This window comes from Salmo salar, chromosome 03 (assembly GCF_965601325.2).
Source record: "Salmo salar chromosome 03, fSalSal1, whole genome shotgun sequence".
In the NCBI taxonomy this organism is placed as follows: Eukaryota; Metazoa; Chordata; class Actinopteri; order Salmoniformes; family Salmonidae; genus Salmo; species Salmo salar.
Window position 1 is genome coordinate 37,350,031 of NC_138293.1, and position 17,207 is coordinate 37,367,237.

General features: G+C 40.4%; 1 protein-coding gene across 1 annotated transcript in view; it reads left to right on the forward strand.

Annotated features, from left to right (window-relative positions):
• The first annotated feature begins 619 nt into the window (after nt 1-619).
• LOC106600349 (uncharacterized) overlaps nt 620-17,207 on the forward strand; it is a 36,386-nt gene continuing 19,798 nt past the window's right edge. Inside the window, exons 1-24 of the mRNA XM_014191657.3 lie at nt 620-736; nt 6,220-6,277; nt 6,625-6,654; nt 10,334-10,420; nt 10,593-10,652; nt 10,755-10,826; nt 10,994-11,059; nt 11,185-11,280; nt 11,407-11,478; nt 11,918-11,986; nt 12,082-12,159; nt 12,651-12,719; nt 12,832-12,903; nt 13,056-13,112; nt 13,200-13,271; nt 13,508-13,576; nt 13,700-13,771; nt 13,873-13,941; nt 14,086-14,157; nt 14,243-14,311; nt 14,429-14,503; nt 15,911-15,982; nt 16,074-16,142; nt 16,223-16,291. Of these exons, the coding sequence (XP_014047132.3) occupies nt 6,227-6,277; nt 6,625-6,654; nt 10,334-10,420; nt 10,593-10,652; nt 10,755-10,826; nt 10,994-11,059; nt 11,185-11,280; nt 11,407-11,478; nt 11,918-11,986; nt 12,082-12,159; nt 12,651-12,719; nt 12,832-12,903; nt 13,056-13,112; nt 13,200-13,271; nt 13,508-13,576; nt 13,700-13,771; nt 13,873-13,941; nt 14,086-14,157; nt 14,243-14,311; nt 14,429-14,503; nt 15,911-15,982; nt 16,074-16,142; nt 16,223-16,291 (1,587 nt within the window). The 5' untranslated portion in view covers nt 620-736; nt 6,220-6,226. The remainder of the gene's footprint in view (nt 737-6,219; nt 6,278-6,624; nt 6,655-10,333; nt 10,421-10,592; nt 10,653-10,754; nt 10,827-10,993; nt 11,060-11,184; nt 11,281-11,406; nt 11,479-11,917; nt 11,987-12,081; nt 12,160-12,650; nt 12,720-12,831; nt 12,904-13,055; nt 13,113-13,199; nt 13,272-13,507; nt 13,577-13,699; nt 13,772-13,872; nt 13,942-14,085; nt 14,158-14,242; nt 14,312-14,428; nt 14,504-15,910; nt 15,983-16,073; nt 16,143-16,222; nt 16,292-17,207) is intronic.

Sequence of the window (17,207 nt, forward strand, 5' to 3'; positions counted from 1 at the left end):
TGGAACAAATGGAATGGCATCAAACACATGGAAATTCGTAACATATATCAATTGTAATTCGTAACATATTATATGAATTGTAATTCGTAAAATATTATATGAATTGTAATTTGTATCATATTATATGAATTGTAACTCATATCACATTATATGAATTGTAATTCATAACATATTATATAGCCTTCCCTGTAGCTTCCCTGTAGCTTCCCTGTAGCCTGTAGCCTTCCCTGTAGCTCAGTTGGTAGAGCATGGTGTTTGCAACACCAGGGTTGTGGGTTCGATTCCCACGGGGGGCCAGCACAGAAAAAAAAAAAAAAAATAAATAAAAAAAATGTATGAAATGTATGCATTCACTACTGTAAGTCGCTCTGGATAAGAGCGTCTGCTAAATGACTAAAAATGTAAAAAATGTAAATGTAAATTGGTAATATATCATATGACATGGTTGATGGACTTCCACAAATGAATAGCCACCATATGAAACGCAATATATAATACTAAATGGAGGGTTACAGATTTGAGTTTACTACGTTACGTCTACCCCTGACTTCATGTTGCAGCAGCCAGCCCAACCCATTCCCAGGTGAATTGGGTTCGCAAGGCACTGAGGTAAGAAAGACAAAAAGGTGAGTTTCGTGTCTCACACCCTCATCACCAGAGAGGAACAACAAAGAAAGCATTTTGACAAGTTGTGGACTGGGATCCCTCTTCACTGGATAGGGACCCTTTCCTGTCTGTAAGTCACTTCTAAAATAATCAAATGTGCAGTGGTGTAAAGTACAATAAATACCTTAAAGTACTACTTAAGTAGTTTTTTGGGGTAACTGTACTTTACTATTTATATTATATACAACGTTTACTTTTACTCCACTGCATTCCTAAGTATGTTACTCCAATATGTTACTCCAATACCATTTCCCTGACACCCAAACGTACATGTTACATTTCGAATGCTCAGGCAGGACAGCAATATGGTCTAATTCACACACCTACCAAGATAACGTGTTGTCATCCCCACTGCCTCTGATATGGCGGAATCCCTCTTCCCGGAATGATTAAACGCAAATACTGAGTTTGTAAATTATGGCTGAGCGTTAGAGTTTGCCCCTCCGTCTGTCTGTAAAAAAAGAAAAGATAAATGAAATCATACTGGCTGGTTTGCTTAATTAATACAAGTAATGTGATGTATAGCATTTACTTTAACTTGGAACTTTTACTCAGGTGTGAAAATTGAGTACTTTTTCGACCACTGTACTTAAGTACATTTAAAACCAGATACTTTTACTCAAGTAGGCTGGTATTTTACTGGGTGACTCACTTCTACTTGAGTCATTTTCTATTAAGATATCTTTACTTTTATTTAAGTATGACAATTTAGTATTTTTTCAACCACTGCAAATACGCTACAGTATTATGCAAAGGACTGGATTGTTTTTCAAAGCTAGATTAGGCTATTTGATAAGGTGTTTTAGTATAAGAATGTGTTGCTTGTTGCCGTGGGTTGGAATTACTTAACACAATACAGATGTGCCTGGCTGGCAGGCAGGTGCTGTTGGTATGAGCTCTTGAAAAAGATGAGTGATGCTGAAATTCTGGGAGTTGCCTCCCACTGAGATATATATATATATATATATATATATACACTGCGTGCACAATTATTAGGCAAATTGTATTCCTCGGGATTAATTTTATTGTTGAACAAACACAATGCTCTCAGTCAATCCAAAATGTTATTGAACATCAAACCTGAATGTTTAACAAAGGAAAAGTGAGTTTTGTCTTTCTCAGGGAAATATATAACTATTATTAGGCAACTATTAGTGTGCAAAATTATTAGGCAACTAAATTACAAAAATAATTTCTCTCAACTCACTTGTTTATTCTAAATTTTTAGAGTAAGTGTAACAGATAAGTAACACAAAATGACAATTATATAACATTTTTGGCCTTTCAAAAATATTCAGTGACCAATATAGCCACCCTTATTTTCAATAACTGCCATGAGCCTTCCATCCATGGAGTCTGTCAGTTTCTTGATCTGTTCACGATCAATTTTCGCTGAAGCAGCAACCACAGCCTCCCAAATGCTGTTCAAAAAGGTATATTGTCTTCCATCACTGTAAATCTCACATTTTGAGAAGGGCCCACAAGTTCTCAATAGGATTTAAGTCAGGAGAGGAAGGGGGCCAGGTCATTATTCAGGCATCTTTGAGGCCCTTGCTGGCTAGCCAAGCAGTGGAGTACTTGGATGCATGTGATGGAGCATTGTCCTGCATAAAGATCATGGCCTTCTAGAATGCTGAGGACTTCTTCCTGTACCACTGTTTGACAAAAGAATCTTCCAGAAACTGCCAGTAGGTTTGGGAGTTGAGTTTCAGTCCATCTTCAACCCGAAAAGGTCCAACTACCTCATCCTCAATGATAGCAGCCCATACCAGTACCCCTCCTTCACCTTGCTGGCACCTGACTCAAAGTGGTGCTCTGTGTCCATTACTGATCCAGCCACGGGGCCATCCATTTGGTCCATCAAGAGTCACTTTCATTTTATCTGTCCATAAAACCTTTGAAAAATCTTCAGGTATTTCTTTGCCCAATCTTGACGCTTCAACTTATGAATCTTATTCAGTGGTGGTCTTGTTTCAGTCTTCTTGACCTTGGCCATGTCTCTGAGCACTTGACACCTTGTACTTCTGAACACTCCAGGTAGGTTGCAGTTCTGGAATACGGTGGCACTGGAGGATAATGGGTTCCTGGTAGTTTGACGTTTAATTCTTCTCAAGTCTTTTGCAGTTAATTTGCGCCTTTTCTTCCCCATACGTTTTTTGCGCCCCAGTTGACTATTCGCAACAAAACGTTTGAATGTCCGGTGGTCACACCTCAATAGTTTAGCTATTTAAAGAGTGTCGCATCCATCTGAAAGGCATTTTACATTTTTGGCTTTTCAGTGTCAGTAAAATTTCTTTTTTGGCCCATTTTACCTGAGGTAATGAGGCTGCCTAATAATTATGCACACCTTGATATAAGGTGTTATTCACTTTCGCCACACCCTCCCTCATTACACAAATAGATATCACCTGAAAATGATTAAATCCAATAAGCATTCAAGTTTATATGGTTGGGAGTTCGAAAATGTGAATAGAAACAATGATAAGATCAGAATACTCACTTGCCTAATAATTGTGCACGCAGTAGTGTACACACTACTGTTCAAAAGTTTGGGGTCACTTACAAATGTCCTTGTTTTTGAAAGAAAAGCTAATTTTTTGTCCATTAAAATAACATCAAATTGATCAGAAATACAGTGTAGACATTTTTAATGTTGTAAATGACTATTGAAATGGCAGATTTTTTAAATTGGAATATCTACATAGGCGTACAGAGGCCCATTATCAGCAACCATCAATCCTGTGTTCCAATGGCACGTTGTGTTAGCTAATCCAAGTTTATCATTTTAAACAGCTAATTGATCATTAGAAAACCCTTATGCAATTATGTTAGCACAGCTGAAAACTGTTGTTCTGATTAAACAAGCAATAAAACTGGCCTTCTTTAGACTAGTTGAGCATCTGGAGCATCAGCATTTGTGGGTTTGATTACAGGCTCAAAATGGCCAGAAACAAATAACTTTCTTCTGATACTCATCAGTCTATTCTTGTTCTGAGAAATGAACGCTATTCAATGCGAGAAACTGCCAAGAAACCGAACATCTCGTACAACGCTGTGTACTACTCCCTTCACAGAACAGCACAAACTGGCTCTAACAAGAATAGAAATAGGAGTGGGAGGCCCCGGTGCATAACTGAGCAAGAGGACAAGTACATTAGTGTCTAGTTTGCGAAGCAGATGCCTCACAAGTCCTCAACTGACAGCTCCATTAAATAGTACCCGCAAAACACCAGTCTCAACAGTGAAGAGGCTACTCCAAGATGTTGGCCTTCTAGGCAGAGTTGCAAAGAAAAAGCCATATCTCAGACTGGCCAATAAAAAGAAAAGAACAGACACTGGACAGAGGAAGATTGGAAAAGTGTTATTGACAGACACATCTAAGTTTGAGGTGTTCAGATCACAAAGAAGAACATTCGTGAGATGCAGAAAAAATGAAAAGATGCTGGAAGAGTGCTTGATGCCATTTGTCAAGCATGGTTGAGGCAATGTGATGGTCTGGGGGTGCTTTGGTGGTGGTAAAGTGGGAGATTTGTACAGGGTAAAAGGGATTTTGAAGAAGGAAGGCTATCACTCAATTTTGCAATGCCATGTCATACACAGTGGACGGCACTTAATTGGAGCCAATTTTCTCCTACAACAGGACAATGACCCGAAGCACAGCTCCAAACTATGCAATAACTATTTAGGGAAGAAGCAGTCAGCTGGTATTCTGTCTATAATGGAATGGCCAGCACAGTCACCGGATCTCAACCCTATTGAGCTGTTGTGGGAGCAGCTTGACCGTATGGTACGTAAGAAGTGCCCATCAAGCCTATCCAACTTGTTGCAGGCGCTTCAGGAATTATGGGGTGAAATCTCTTCAGATTACCTCAACAAATTGACAACTAGAACGCCAAAGGTCTGCAAGGCTGTAATTGCTGCAAATTGAGTATTCTTTGACGAAAGCAAAGTTTGAAGGACACAATTATTATTTCAATTAAAAATTGTTATTTATAACATTGTCAACGTCTTGACTATATTTCCTATTCATTTTGCAACTCATTTCATGTATGTTTTCATGGAAAACAAGGACATTTCTAAGTGACCCCAAACTTTTGAACAGTAGTGTGTATATATATATATATATATATATATATTATATATATATTTATTTATTTATTTATATACACAGTACCAATCAAAAGTTTGGACACACCTAATCATTCAAGGGTTTTTCTTTATTTTGACTATTTTCTACATTGTAGAATAATAGTGAAGACATCAAAACTTTAAAATAACACATATGGAATCATGTAGTTATCAAAAAAGTGTTCAACAAATCAAAATATATTTTTTATTTGAGATTCTTCAAAGTAGCCACCCTTTGCCTTGATGACAGCTTTGGACACTCTTGGCATTCTCTCAACCAGCTTCATGAGGTAGTCACCTGGAATGCATTTCAATTAACAGATGGCTAGTACTGTATATATAGACACACTGAACAAAAATATAAATGCAACATGCATTAATTTCAAAGATGTTACTGAGTTACAGTTCATAGAAGGAAATCAGTCAATGGAATAAAATTCATTAGGCCCTAATTTATGGATTTCACATGACTGGGCAGGGGCACATCCATGGGGGGTCATAGGCCCACCTACTCAGGAGCCAGGCCCACCCACACCCACTAGGGAGCCAGGCCCAGCCAATCGGAAGTAGTTTTTCTTCAGACGATCCCGCAGGTGAAGAAGCCGGATGTGGAGGTCCTGGGCTGGCGTGGTCTGAGCTTGTGAGGCCAGTTGGATGTACTGCCAAATTCTCTAAAATGACGTTGGAGGTGGCTTATGGTAGAGAAATTAACATTACATTATCTGGCAACAGCTCTGGTGGACATTCCTGCAGTCAGCATGCCAATTGCACACTCCCTCAAAACTTGAGACATCTGTGGCACAAAACTGCACATTTTAGAGTGGCCTTTTATTGTCCCCAGCACAAGGTGCACTCTTGTAATGATAAGTATGTTTAATCAGCTTCTTGATATGCCACACCTGTCAGGTAGATGAATTATCTTGGCAAAGGAGAAATACTCACTAACAGGGATGTAAACATACATGTGCTAAAATTGAGAGAATGAAGCTTTTTGTGCGTATGGAAAATGTAAGGGATCTTTTATTTCAGATCATGAAACATTTTACATGTTGCGTTTCATATACAGTAGGAGACAGGAATTGGGGTTCAGAGCATGATTTCTCTTTGAATTGTCTCCATATCGAGACGTTATGCCACTTTGTGCAGCCACAGTCTGTATTTTGTATTGTTTCAACAGTCGCTGTAATTTTAAAACTTCTGCTACTGTTAGGGAAGAAGTGGTCTCCGTGGGTTTCCTCTGAACTAAATTGGCATTTGTAGACACTGTTTTTGAATTGAACGACAAGATAATGATCTTGGTTCAGTTGTCTGTTGTGAGATCTGAGCGTCTTAAGCGGATCCTATTCCCCTCCCTTTCCTTTTTGGACTGACATTCTTGCTGCTTGCCCTGTACAATTTTACAAGCATATCACTGTGGTTTTCCAGAGGCAGGATGGAGCAGTGCATGGTGAAGCCAGATGTGAAAAGAAATCAACAGAAACAGGTGAGAGCATACTGCTACAGCAAAACAACATATCTCTTAAACAACACTTCTAAAACACTTCTTCTTTAAAAAACATTGTTTATGTGTTGTTTTTTAGACCGACTGTAGGCCAACTAAGATTATAATAACCTATCTGACCCTATAACACAAACCACCACATCAAAACTCTACTTGAATACATTACGAGACTCGTTACAAAACAAAATGAACACTGAAGACATCGTTCTATAGACACCATTTTCAGGTGAATAAACCAAGAAAGAACATTAAGCTGAACATAGGCCTACTGTCAATACCGCATAGTTGAATACACTAACTCTTATCTCGTCACGTCCCTCTCTTCACAGCCTTTACCTCCACCGAAGCCTGCAAAGGAGGTATACTATAATATTTAAAGCTTTGGATTACAGAGGACTCACCTTCCTCCTGAGTTATGTAATGTCATGTTTTAAACTTCTGTTCTATATGAGAAACCCTGCTGTAGGGTAGCACCATGGTGTAGGCGGAGGACAGCTAGTTTTTGTCCTCCTCTGGGTACATTGACTTCAATACAAAACCAAGGAGGCTCATGGTTCTCACCCCTTCCATATATGTACACTTGAGTTAAATCCTCCAACCTATCAGAGCTCTTGCAGCATGAACTGACATGTTGTCCACCCAATGAAAGGATCTAGTACTAAAAGCATAAGCTACAGCTAGCTGGCACTGCAGTGCATAAAATGGGGTGAGTAGTTGACTCAAAGAGAAAGACAATAGTTGAACAGTTTTGAACAAATGTATTTCTTCAAAAATAAAGGAGAAGCGAGAGAGCTAGCTATATTTAATATTGTAACGGCTGTCGTAGAGAGGGGACCAAAGCGCAGCGTGTTGATTGCTCATGATAAATATTTATTTTAACTCAAACCACTAAAGAAAAAATAACAAAGAGAAGACAAAAGCACACAGTTCTGTCAGGTTGTAGTACTGTAGAGAAGACCAAGGCGCAGCGGATTGCGTGCTCAACATCATAATTTATTAAATAATGAGAACACGGAAAAACCAAGAACATAACGAAGGACAAACCGACAGTTCTACATGCTATATAGATACTTACAGCAGTGCAAAATAAACAACCCACAACCCCAAGAGAAAAACACACACCTAATATTTGACTCCCAATCAGGAACAACAATTTCCAGCTGTTCCTGATCGGGAGTCACACAGACTAACACAGAAACAGAACAACTAGAAACTACATACAACACACAACTTCTGCCACGTCCTGACCAAATACTAAACAACTACTCCCTCTGCTGGTCAGGACGTGACACAGGTACAGAAAACTAAACAGAAGACAACTACCCACAACCACAGGTGGGAAAAACCCCTACTTAAGTATGATCTCCAATTAGAGACAACGAGGACTAGCTGCCTCTAATTGGAGATCACCCCCCCCCCAAAAAAAAACATAGAAATAGAAAAACTAGAACCTAAACATAGATATACAAAACATAGAAAAACACAAAACACCCCCTGTCATGCCCTGACCTACTCTACCATAGAAATTAACATCTTACTATGGTCAGGATGTGACAAATATTTTTTCCCATTTTCCCTTTCTCTTATTTAGCTAGTAAATGCAGCTAACGTTAGCTAGCTAGTTTAGACTACTCAAACACCTGGTTCTAACAGAGAGATGCTATTTATCTAGCTGGCTATGGATATCCAACACTGGAACTCTTCCAAGTCAAGGTAAGCTTTTGGTTTCATTAATTTATTGCCACCGGAGCCCGCCAGTGCAACTGCTAAACTGCTTGCTAACTGTACACTGTACTGCCTGATTGTAGCTGGTTTACTAACCCATTAGTTCTAGTAGCTATGTTGTTGACTTGAAATTAGCTAATGACAATGACAACGATGTAGGTTGTATGTAGCGTTTAGTGTTTATGATATGACGGTTTGGCTTGGAAAGGGTTTTTCACTTGGTCACAGACAGCTGATGTTTTGTGCACTGAACTCCACACGCGAAGGGAAAAGTCGAGGAGAGCGCATAGATGCGAGAAGGAATTATACAACAATCTGGCTGCTATGAATGTTAACTGATTTTGCTTGTGATCAGGGTGTATTCATTCCTCCGATTCTGTTGAAAAACGGAACGAAAGGGGATAAACGTACCTGAATGTGTCCAGTAGAAACTCGTTTGCAACTGTTGGACTAATGATTACGCCCTAGTTCAGCTAGATGCAGGCAAGACTGACACATACAATGTCTGCTTCACGACATACATACTTTGAGACGCAGTTTGGGTCTTTGTGTGTAAAAAAAAAAAAGATACAGAAGCACTGTCAAAGCTGTACAAAAAAAGTCAGCAAACACCGGCCACGAACGATGTTTACAATACTACATTGGTAACAATCATTTGTTCGACCGCAACTTCTGGGGTAGCTAGCTTTAGTTTGGTACCTAGTTAGCACCAATACAACCAGCCTGAAGAGAATGACCAGAAACAGCCGTCATTTTCATTATTCTTAGCAATGATTTAGGAATCCTTGTGAGTACGTATTAGCTAGGTTGCCACTTGTTGTTCGCTTATTGAAATTGAACTTCAGTTCATGAAAATAACTAGCCAGCTACTTATCCCTGTTGCCCAAAGCTAACGTTATAAACAGCCAGCTAGCTTCATCTGGCTAGTGAGGCTCAACCAGACAGGATTATGGCACACTAGTGGAATTTGCGGTTTGCCTTCAAAATAAAATTATGTCATTGACAGTATGCAAATGAATACAAATAGTAGAATTTTGCAATACTTTTATTTTCAAGGCTAACCGCAAAGCCCACTATTGTGGCTAGTCTCACATAGATGGGTCCGACCACCATTAATCAAATAAGAACTGTCGTATAAATTAGGATTATTTTAGACGATGACACCTAGCTATAGCTACTGAAACAGATGATGTCGTTTTGCTACGTTTTTGGGAAAGAACATTGTTTGCATCCATGAGCTAGCTAGCTTTTTTTATGACCAGCACTGTAGGTGCGCGAGACAACTTTACGTATCGATGAATCGTGACATGAAATACGAGTGATAGTTTAATCAATGTGTAATAAATACGTAAAAAAATTATGAAGGCGTTACATTATTATGTGACGTGCGTTCATATTCAGGTCCTGATTGGTCAACAAACTTATTTGACAAGTCAAATAGTGTTAAATAGTATATTTTTTTAGACGCAAAGACCCAAACGGCATACCATAGAAATCGTTGTTGAGACTGAAATTGAACAAATCAACAAGAAAACAGCACAGCAAGTAAGTGAAAGACGTAGGTTTTGATTATGTTTTACTGGTAATGGGAACATACGTAAATGCCTACAAAATAAGTTTTTGGTCAGTGGTGTGTGTGTAACGTTTATTTAACTAGGCAAGTCAAATTCTTATTTACAATGACTGCCTACCCCGCCCAAACCCGGACGACGCTGGGCCAATTGTGCGCCGCCCTATGGGACTCCCAATCACCGCCTTAGATGCAGTGCCTTAGACCGCTGCGTCCGTGTGTGTGTGTGTGTGTGTGTGTGTGTGTGTATGTGTGTGTGTTAACTATTTAACTGTACTAGAATGCTTAAAAGGTCACAAAAACAATGTTATATCGGTTATCGGTATCGTTTATTTTGGCAAGGAAAATATCGGATATCGGTAACAGCCAAAAATGTCATAACGGTGCATCACTAGTAAGTAGCCTAAACATATCCATGTTTCATTGAGCTGGGTGAATGGAATATGAATGACAGTCATCGAATATGCTGTAATTAAAAAAAAGAATCATCCTCCCTCATCTTAAGGCACCGACCGCCACTGCTTGAATTCAGACATTGATTTATGTGGGATGTGTCTACCTCCTGGTTATATTTCATAAATATTATATTTCATTTAGCAAAGATATATAAAGTTTTTGACCTGACAAAGATTTTTCTCATCAGGAATGATGAGGAAAAATAATTTGTCTGTGAGTGTTCAAATCAGTTGGATCGGGTATACAATTCAGCTGAAAATAAAAGAGGGACTATTTTTGTCCGTCAGGCCAACAGGAACTTGATCCAGACAGAGACTAGAGGGAAACAAGCCAGAACTCCAGTGGTTCCATCCAGAGTTAGACCCACTGCAAAGGTAGGCCTATCTGCTCCCACCATAACCACCACACTACTGCATCCCTTACACACTGCTGGCATAAACTTGTACTGACAAAGAGGTTCCATAGAGAGACATGGCCAGTAAATCTCAATGTTTCATATCTCATTGAAATTGTATCTTTTCCTCATGGGTACGCGGGTAATACCAGGAACCAAATGTTATGGCCAGACACAGCAGTCGCAAGGGAACACAGGCAGAGCACATAAAGGTACATGCACACGAAAAGATTTTGACAATGACATGTCATGTTCCTCTGCCTTAGTTTGAACCTTCTCAGGCCTTTAGTCTCAAAGCACTGTCTCTTCATCAGGGCTCAACAGAAATGGACATTTCACCGATTAAGGCCTCTGATCCCCGAGAAGATGAGACTGACTTAAAGCGGGTATGTGTTCGGTGGTTCTGGTTTCATTGAAGAGAAATGTGTCATAGTATAAAAGTTTTCAACAGGACTCTCTTGTAAAATACATTTGATCTCAATTAGAATATCCTGTGTAAATAAAGGTTGAATACAAATGCTTCACTCTCTTTATCATGGATATCTTTTTTTAGGACCAATTTGGGGGTCTTGGTGGAATGTTTCAGAAATTACAAAAAGAGCCAACCCCTACCTTTACAGTGAGTGGACAGAGATGTCTGACTAGCTTAGTAGTGGTGTATGCAGAAACACCTGTCAGTTAGTTTGCGCACCAATCACCTATGTTTTCCTTATGATTGATCTTATAGCTTCTCTTCTCTCTCAGAGCTACATGTCAGATAACGAGAAGCCTGAAGAGCCCACCCCAGAAAAGGAGCAGTCCTCTGAGAACACCAAGATGAGGCTGAGTCAGGCCAAACAAGTGTGTGAGAGAGAGGAGAGCGATATCTATAAACTACTAAACATATGCGATTGTATTAGAGAAACAATGAGAGACAAAGTTTGCTATTAAATAGTGGAAGTTTTTCAACATGTATCACTCTTTCAGGACAAAGGAGGACTGATGGGTGGAATGTTCCGGAAGGCAACTAAAGACAAACTCTCTTCTCCTTCACTGACGGTAACATTTTCTTATTTTCGACTCTTGTTTATCTGTTGTTAACTTCGCTGTTTGGGTGGTCTACTACAACTATGATTTTGAAGTGCTTACAAGTTATCATTGTTTTCATTGGTCCTAGGTCAGTACAGTAAGTAGTGATCCCAATGACAAACAAGAACAGACAGCTGAAAGCACTCATGTATGTATCATGATAGGATGATACAAAAAAACAACAACTTCAAGCCTGGTTATTTTCTCATCCTGAAATATGCAAATAAGTCTAACTGTATTCATGTATCTCCTCTATTGTTCTGGAGAAGGGGGGGTTGTTCAGTGGAATCCTCAGAAAACCCCCCCAAAACTGCTGGAGAAGGGACACCTGCACACGTGTGTAGCATATATAGATGCCCAATTGTGCACTAATCTTTTTTTGTACTGGAATACACATTTTCTGTTCCAGGACAATCTCTCAGTTCCCAGTGAGCTTTTAGCCAGCAACAACAGTCTCTCTGACAACAACAACATCAAAGTAAGCTGGTTTAAGGAAGTTAAACTCTGCTAATTTGATCCCGCTGATAACTTCATGGTGGTTTTTTGTGTAAACGGTCCCTCTGTGAGTTCCAGGAGAAGGGAAAGGAGATCTTCAGTGGAATGTTCAAGAAGTCTTCCAAACCTGTGGAAGAACCACCTCAAGCAGAAGAGGTAAAGTAATACGGTATACTATTTACCTGTTGTAAATATGATGTATAAGATTTCTGGTCTCTTGACAAATCTACAATCACAACACTAAAACTGTTAATGGCAATTTTATGTTGCCATTGAACTTGATTTAATATCAATGAACTGTAAAGCGAACAGATGAATAATTCAATTGTTCACGTATTGTCACTGTGCAGGTAACATAATTTGATGAAAGAAAGTACACCCAAACTCTCTTCAGCCCAGCTTAAACAAAAAAAGGGAATCAGGTGCTCAACTGAGGGATTTGAAAATCCAAAAAACATTCCTTACCCCAGGACACTTCAACTGGTGACTATCCAGGAGAATAAAGGAAAAGGATCACTCAGTTTTTGCATAAATCTAATAGATTTATTGACGGGACAAACAAACAATAGACTTACGTTTCTGCATGGATCGCCTTCATCAGAGCATAACATCATTTCCTCTTTGTGTTGCCTGTCATTGTCATACAGGACCAGCAGTCACTACACAGTGAGCTCTCAGCCAGCAATGACTGTCTCTCTGACAACAACAACTCTAAGGTGAGGCAGAGTTGAGTACTATTCATGTGCTCAGTAAGAGGGTTATGACTAAAGTATTATGGATATTATCATATAAATAGTTGACAACCGGATTATGTTCTGATGCCATTAGGCAAAAGGAGGACTTTTCAGTGGAATCCTCAAAAAATTCCCCAAAGCTCCTCGAGAGGGCACACTTGCAGAGGTGAGCGTTCTGGAGATTAACACGTGACTCAAAATATTATTTCCGACCTACTTATAAATATGCTGACTTGTATAAAAAAAAATTACCCCATAGCAAATGTTATTATGCATTCTGACTGGCTGAACATGTATCTTGATCTGTTTCTCAACCAGGCATTACACAGTGAACATTCAGACAGCAATGACAGTCTTTCTAAAAACAACAGTAAAGTGAGTAAGGTTTGACAGTTCTTTACATCTGCTGAAGTGTTCTTCACAAATAGCTTCCATTGTTTCTTGGAAACGATTGGGTTTCAGGAGAAAGGAGGCACATTCAGTGGAATGTTCATAAAATCTCCCAAGCCTGCTGCTGATGCTTCTCAACCTGAGGTAATATAGCGAAGTCAAGTGTTTGGCTTGGACCAGTCTTACATTTTCTATTTGTTCAGTTTATGCTATGCGAACACACTACTTTTAGCTAGTTACGTAAGCAGAGTCTGCTCACATTACAACACACTTGTGAGTCCAAAACAACAATGTGTGTACAAAACAAATGAACTAAACTAGAAGGTGTATCTTAAATTGGAGCACTGTTGTTTAAGTAACTCTTCCCTGTTATGTCTCAGGACAAGCGGTCATTACAGGGTGAGCTCTCAGCCAGCAATGACAGTCTGGCTGACAACAGCAACCCTAAGGTGAGGCAGAGGTACTGCATTTAGATTTTGAAACCACTTGGGTTACCTGCACAGAAAGATCATTATGAACATGAGAATACAAGTGATTTTCGATCAATTGAAATGACAGTCTTCTTCTGTCAGGAGAAAGAAGGGATGTTTAGTGGAATCCTCAAGAGAAAAACAAAAGCTCCTGCAGATGGAACACCTGCACAAGTGAGTCTAAGTTCATCTGGTGACCACCGTGTCTGTTTGCTTCAGTTACTTATAGTAAGCGTCTGATCATTTGCTAAGTGCTCTACTGTTTTCTGTTCCAGGAAAACCTCTCTACACGTTACGAGCTCTCAGCCAGCAATGACAGTCTGTCTGAGAACACCAAAAGTAGGGTGAGTCATACTTACTGCATTTAGAATTCGAGAAAACCACTTGAGTCACTGGATAGATTATAACAATTATGAACATGACATAAGTAACCACATTTTTATACTTATTAAAATGGCAATTCAAATGACACTGTCTTCTTCTATCAGGAAAAAAAGGGTCTATTCAGTGGAATCCTTAAAAAGACCCCCAAAGCATCTGGAGATGAAACACCTGTGCAGGTGAGATCTAACATGTCTGTTTGCTTTAGTTACTTACTTGTAAGAGTTTGTTAATTTTCTAACTACAGTACGTGTTCTGTTCCAGGACAATCTTGCAACATGCAGTGAGCTCTCAGTCAGCAACAACATCCTTTCTGATACCAACAACACCAAGGTGAGGAGGTTTGGTGGAGTATTGTCTTCAGACAACACTATGTATCCAGATAACATGATATGTCAACACAGTAACAAAAAAAATAATTCCAATCTAAACTGTCTTTTTGTATTTCAGGAGAAAGGAAGTTTATTCAGTGGAATGTTCAAGAAATCTCCTATTCCTGCCGATGAAGGCTCTCAACAAGAAGAGGTAAGGTATCTAGAGATGACCATATTGGCTTTTACATTTACATTACATTTACATTTAAGTCATTTAGCAGACGCTCTTATCCAGAGCGACTTACAAATTGGTGCATTCACCTTATGATATCCAGTGGAACAACCACTTTACAATAGTGCATCTAAATCTTTTAAGGGGGGGGGTTAGAAGGATTACTTTATCCTATCCTAGGTATTCCTTGAAGAGGTGGGGTTTCAGGTGTCTCCGGAAGGTGGTGATTGACTCCGCTGTCCTGGCGTCGTGAGGGAGCTTGTTCCACCATTGGGGTGCCAGAGCAGCGAACAGTTTTGACTGGGCTGAGTGGGAACTGTGCTTCCTCAGAGGTAGGGGGGCCAGCAGGCCAGAGGTGGATGAACGCAGTGCCCTTGTTTGGGTGTAGGGCCTGATCAGAGCCTGAAGGTATGGAGGTGCCGTTCCCTTCACAGCTCCGTAGGCAATCACCATGGTCTTGTAGCGGATGCGAGCTTCAACTGGAAGCCAGTGGAGAGAGCGGAGGAGCGGGGTGACGTGAGAGAACTTGGGAAGGTTGAACACCAGACGGGCTGCGGCGTTCTGGATGAGTTGTAGGGGTTTAATGGCACAGGCAGGGAGCCCAGCCAACAGCGAGTTGCAGTAATCCAGACGGGAGATGACAAGTGCCTGGATTAGGACCTGCGCCGCTTCCTGTGTGAGGCAGGGTCGTACTCTGCGAATGTTGTAGAGCATGAACCTACAGGATCGGGTCACCGCCTTGATGTTAGTGAAGAACGACAGGGTGTTGTCCAGGATCACGCCAAGGTTCTTAGCACTCTGGGAGGAGGACACAAGGGAGTTGTCAACCGTGATGGCGAGATCATGGAACGGGCAGTCCTTCCCCGGGAGGAAGAGCAGCTCCGTCTTGCCGAGGTTCAGCTTGAGGTGGTGATCCGTCATCCACACTGATATGTCTGACAGACATGCAGAGATGCGATTCGCCGCCTGGTTATCAGAAGGGGGAAAGGAGAAGATTAATTGTGTGTCGTCTGCATAGCAATGATAGGAGAGACCATGTGAGGATATGACAGAGCCAAGTGACTTGGTGTATAGCGAGAATAGGAGAGGGCCTAGAACAGAGCCCTGGGGGACACCAGTGGTGAGAGCGCATGGTGCGGAGACAGATTCTCGCCACGCCACCTGGTAGGAGCTTTTAATTTGACCACGACTAATGATATTTATAAGTCTATTATTAACCGTTGTTAATTGTTATAGTAACACTTAATTGCCTCATAGGACATCATTACACAGTAGGCTCTCAGCCAGTAACGATAGTCTCTCTGACAACAACACTATTAAGGTGAATAGAGGTCCAGATACCTGTAGCAGGATATTCCCACTATCATTTATCGCTGTGTGTTTCAGGAGAGAAGTAAATTCAGTGGAATGTTCCAAAAATCTCCTAAACCTGCCGATGAAGGCTGTCAACCAGAAGAGGTAACGACATTAGCTCTTAATTTGACCATGACTAGTCGGTCATATTTATAACTTTCGGTGAGTGTTATAGTAACACTCGATTGTCTCATAGGACAAGCGGTCATTACACAGTGAGCTCTCAGCCAGTAATGACAGTCTCTCTGACAACAACAACCCTAAGGTAAGACTGAACTCAGCTAACTTGATCTCCAGGTGACATGATTTCAGTTGCTCTTTCTAAACTGTGTCTGTGTGTTTCAGGGTAAAGGTATATTCAGTGGAATGTTCAAAAAGGCTCCTAAAAAAGCTGAAGCCTCGCAAGCAGAAGCGGTAAACATGTTAGTCCTAAGAATAATTTCTATGGTATATACAGTGCATTCGGAAAGTATTCAGACCCCTTCCCTTTTTCCACGTTTTGTTACGTTACAGCTTTATTCTAAAAATATATATTTGTATTTTTTATTAATCGTCATCAATTTACACACAATACCCCGTAATGACAAGGCGAAAACAGGCTTTTAGACAATTTTGCAAATGTATTCAAAATAAAAAACAGAAATACCTTATTTACATTTTTTTGCTATGAGACTCGAAATGCTATGAGACTCGAAATTGAGCTCAGGGGCATCCTCTTTCCATTGATCATCTTTGAGATGTTTCTACAACTTGATTGGAGTCCACCTGTGGTAAATTCAAATGATTGGACATGATTTAGAATGGCACACACCTCTATATACGGTCCCACAGTTGACAGTGCATGTCAGAGCAAAAACCAAGCCATGAGGTCAACGGAATTATCCGTAGAGCTCCGAGAAAGAATTGTGTCGAGGCACAGATCTGGGGAAGGTTACCAAAACATTTCTGCAACATTGAAGGTCCTCAAGAACACAGTAGCCTCCATCATTCTTAAATGGACAAAATTTGGAACCACCAAGACTCTTCCTAGAGCTGGTCGCCCGGCCAAACTGAGCAATCAGGGGAGAAGGACCTTGGTCAGGGAGGTGGCCAAGACCCGATGGTCACTCAGACAGAGCTACAGAGTTCCTATGTAGAGATGGGAGAACCTTCCAGAAGGACAACGATCTCTGCAGCATTCCACCAATCAGGCCTTTACGGTAGAGTATCCAGATGGAAGCCACTCCTCAGTAAAAGGCACATGACAGCCCGCTTCGACTTTACCAAAAATACACATAAAGGTCTCTCAGACCATGAGAAACAAGATTCTCTGGTCTGATGAAACCAAGAT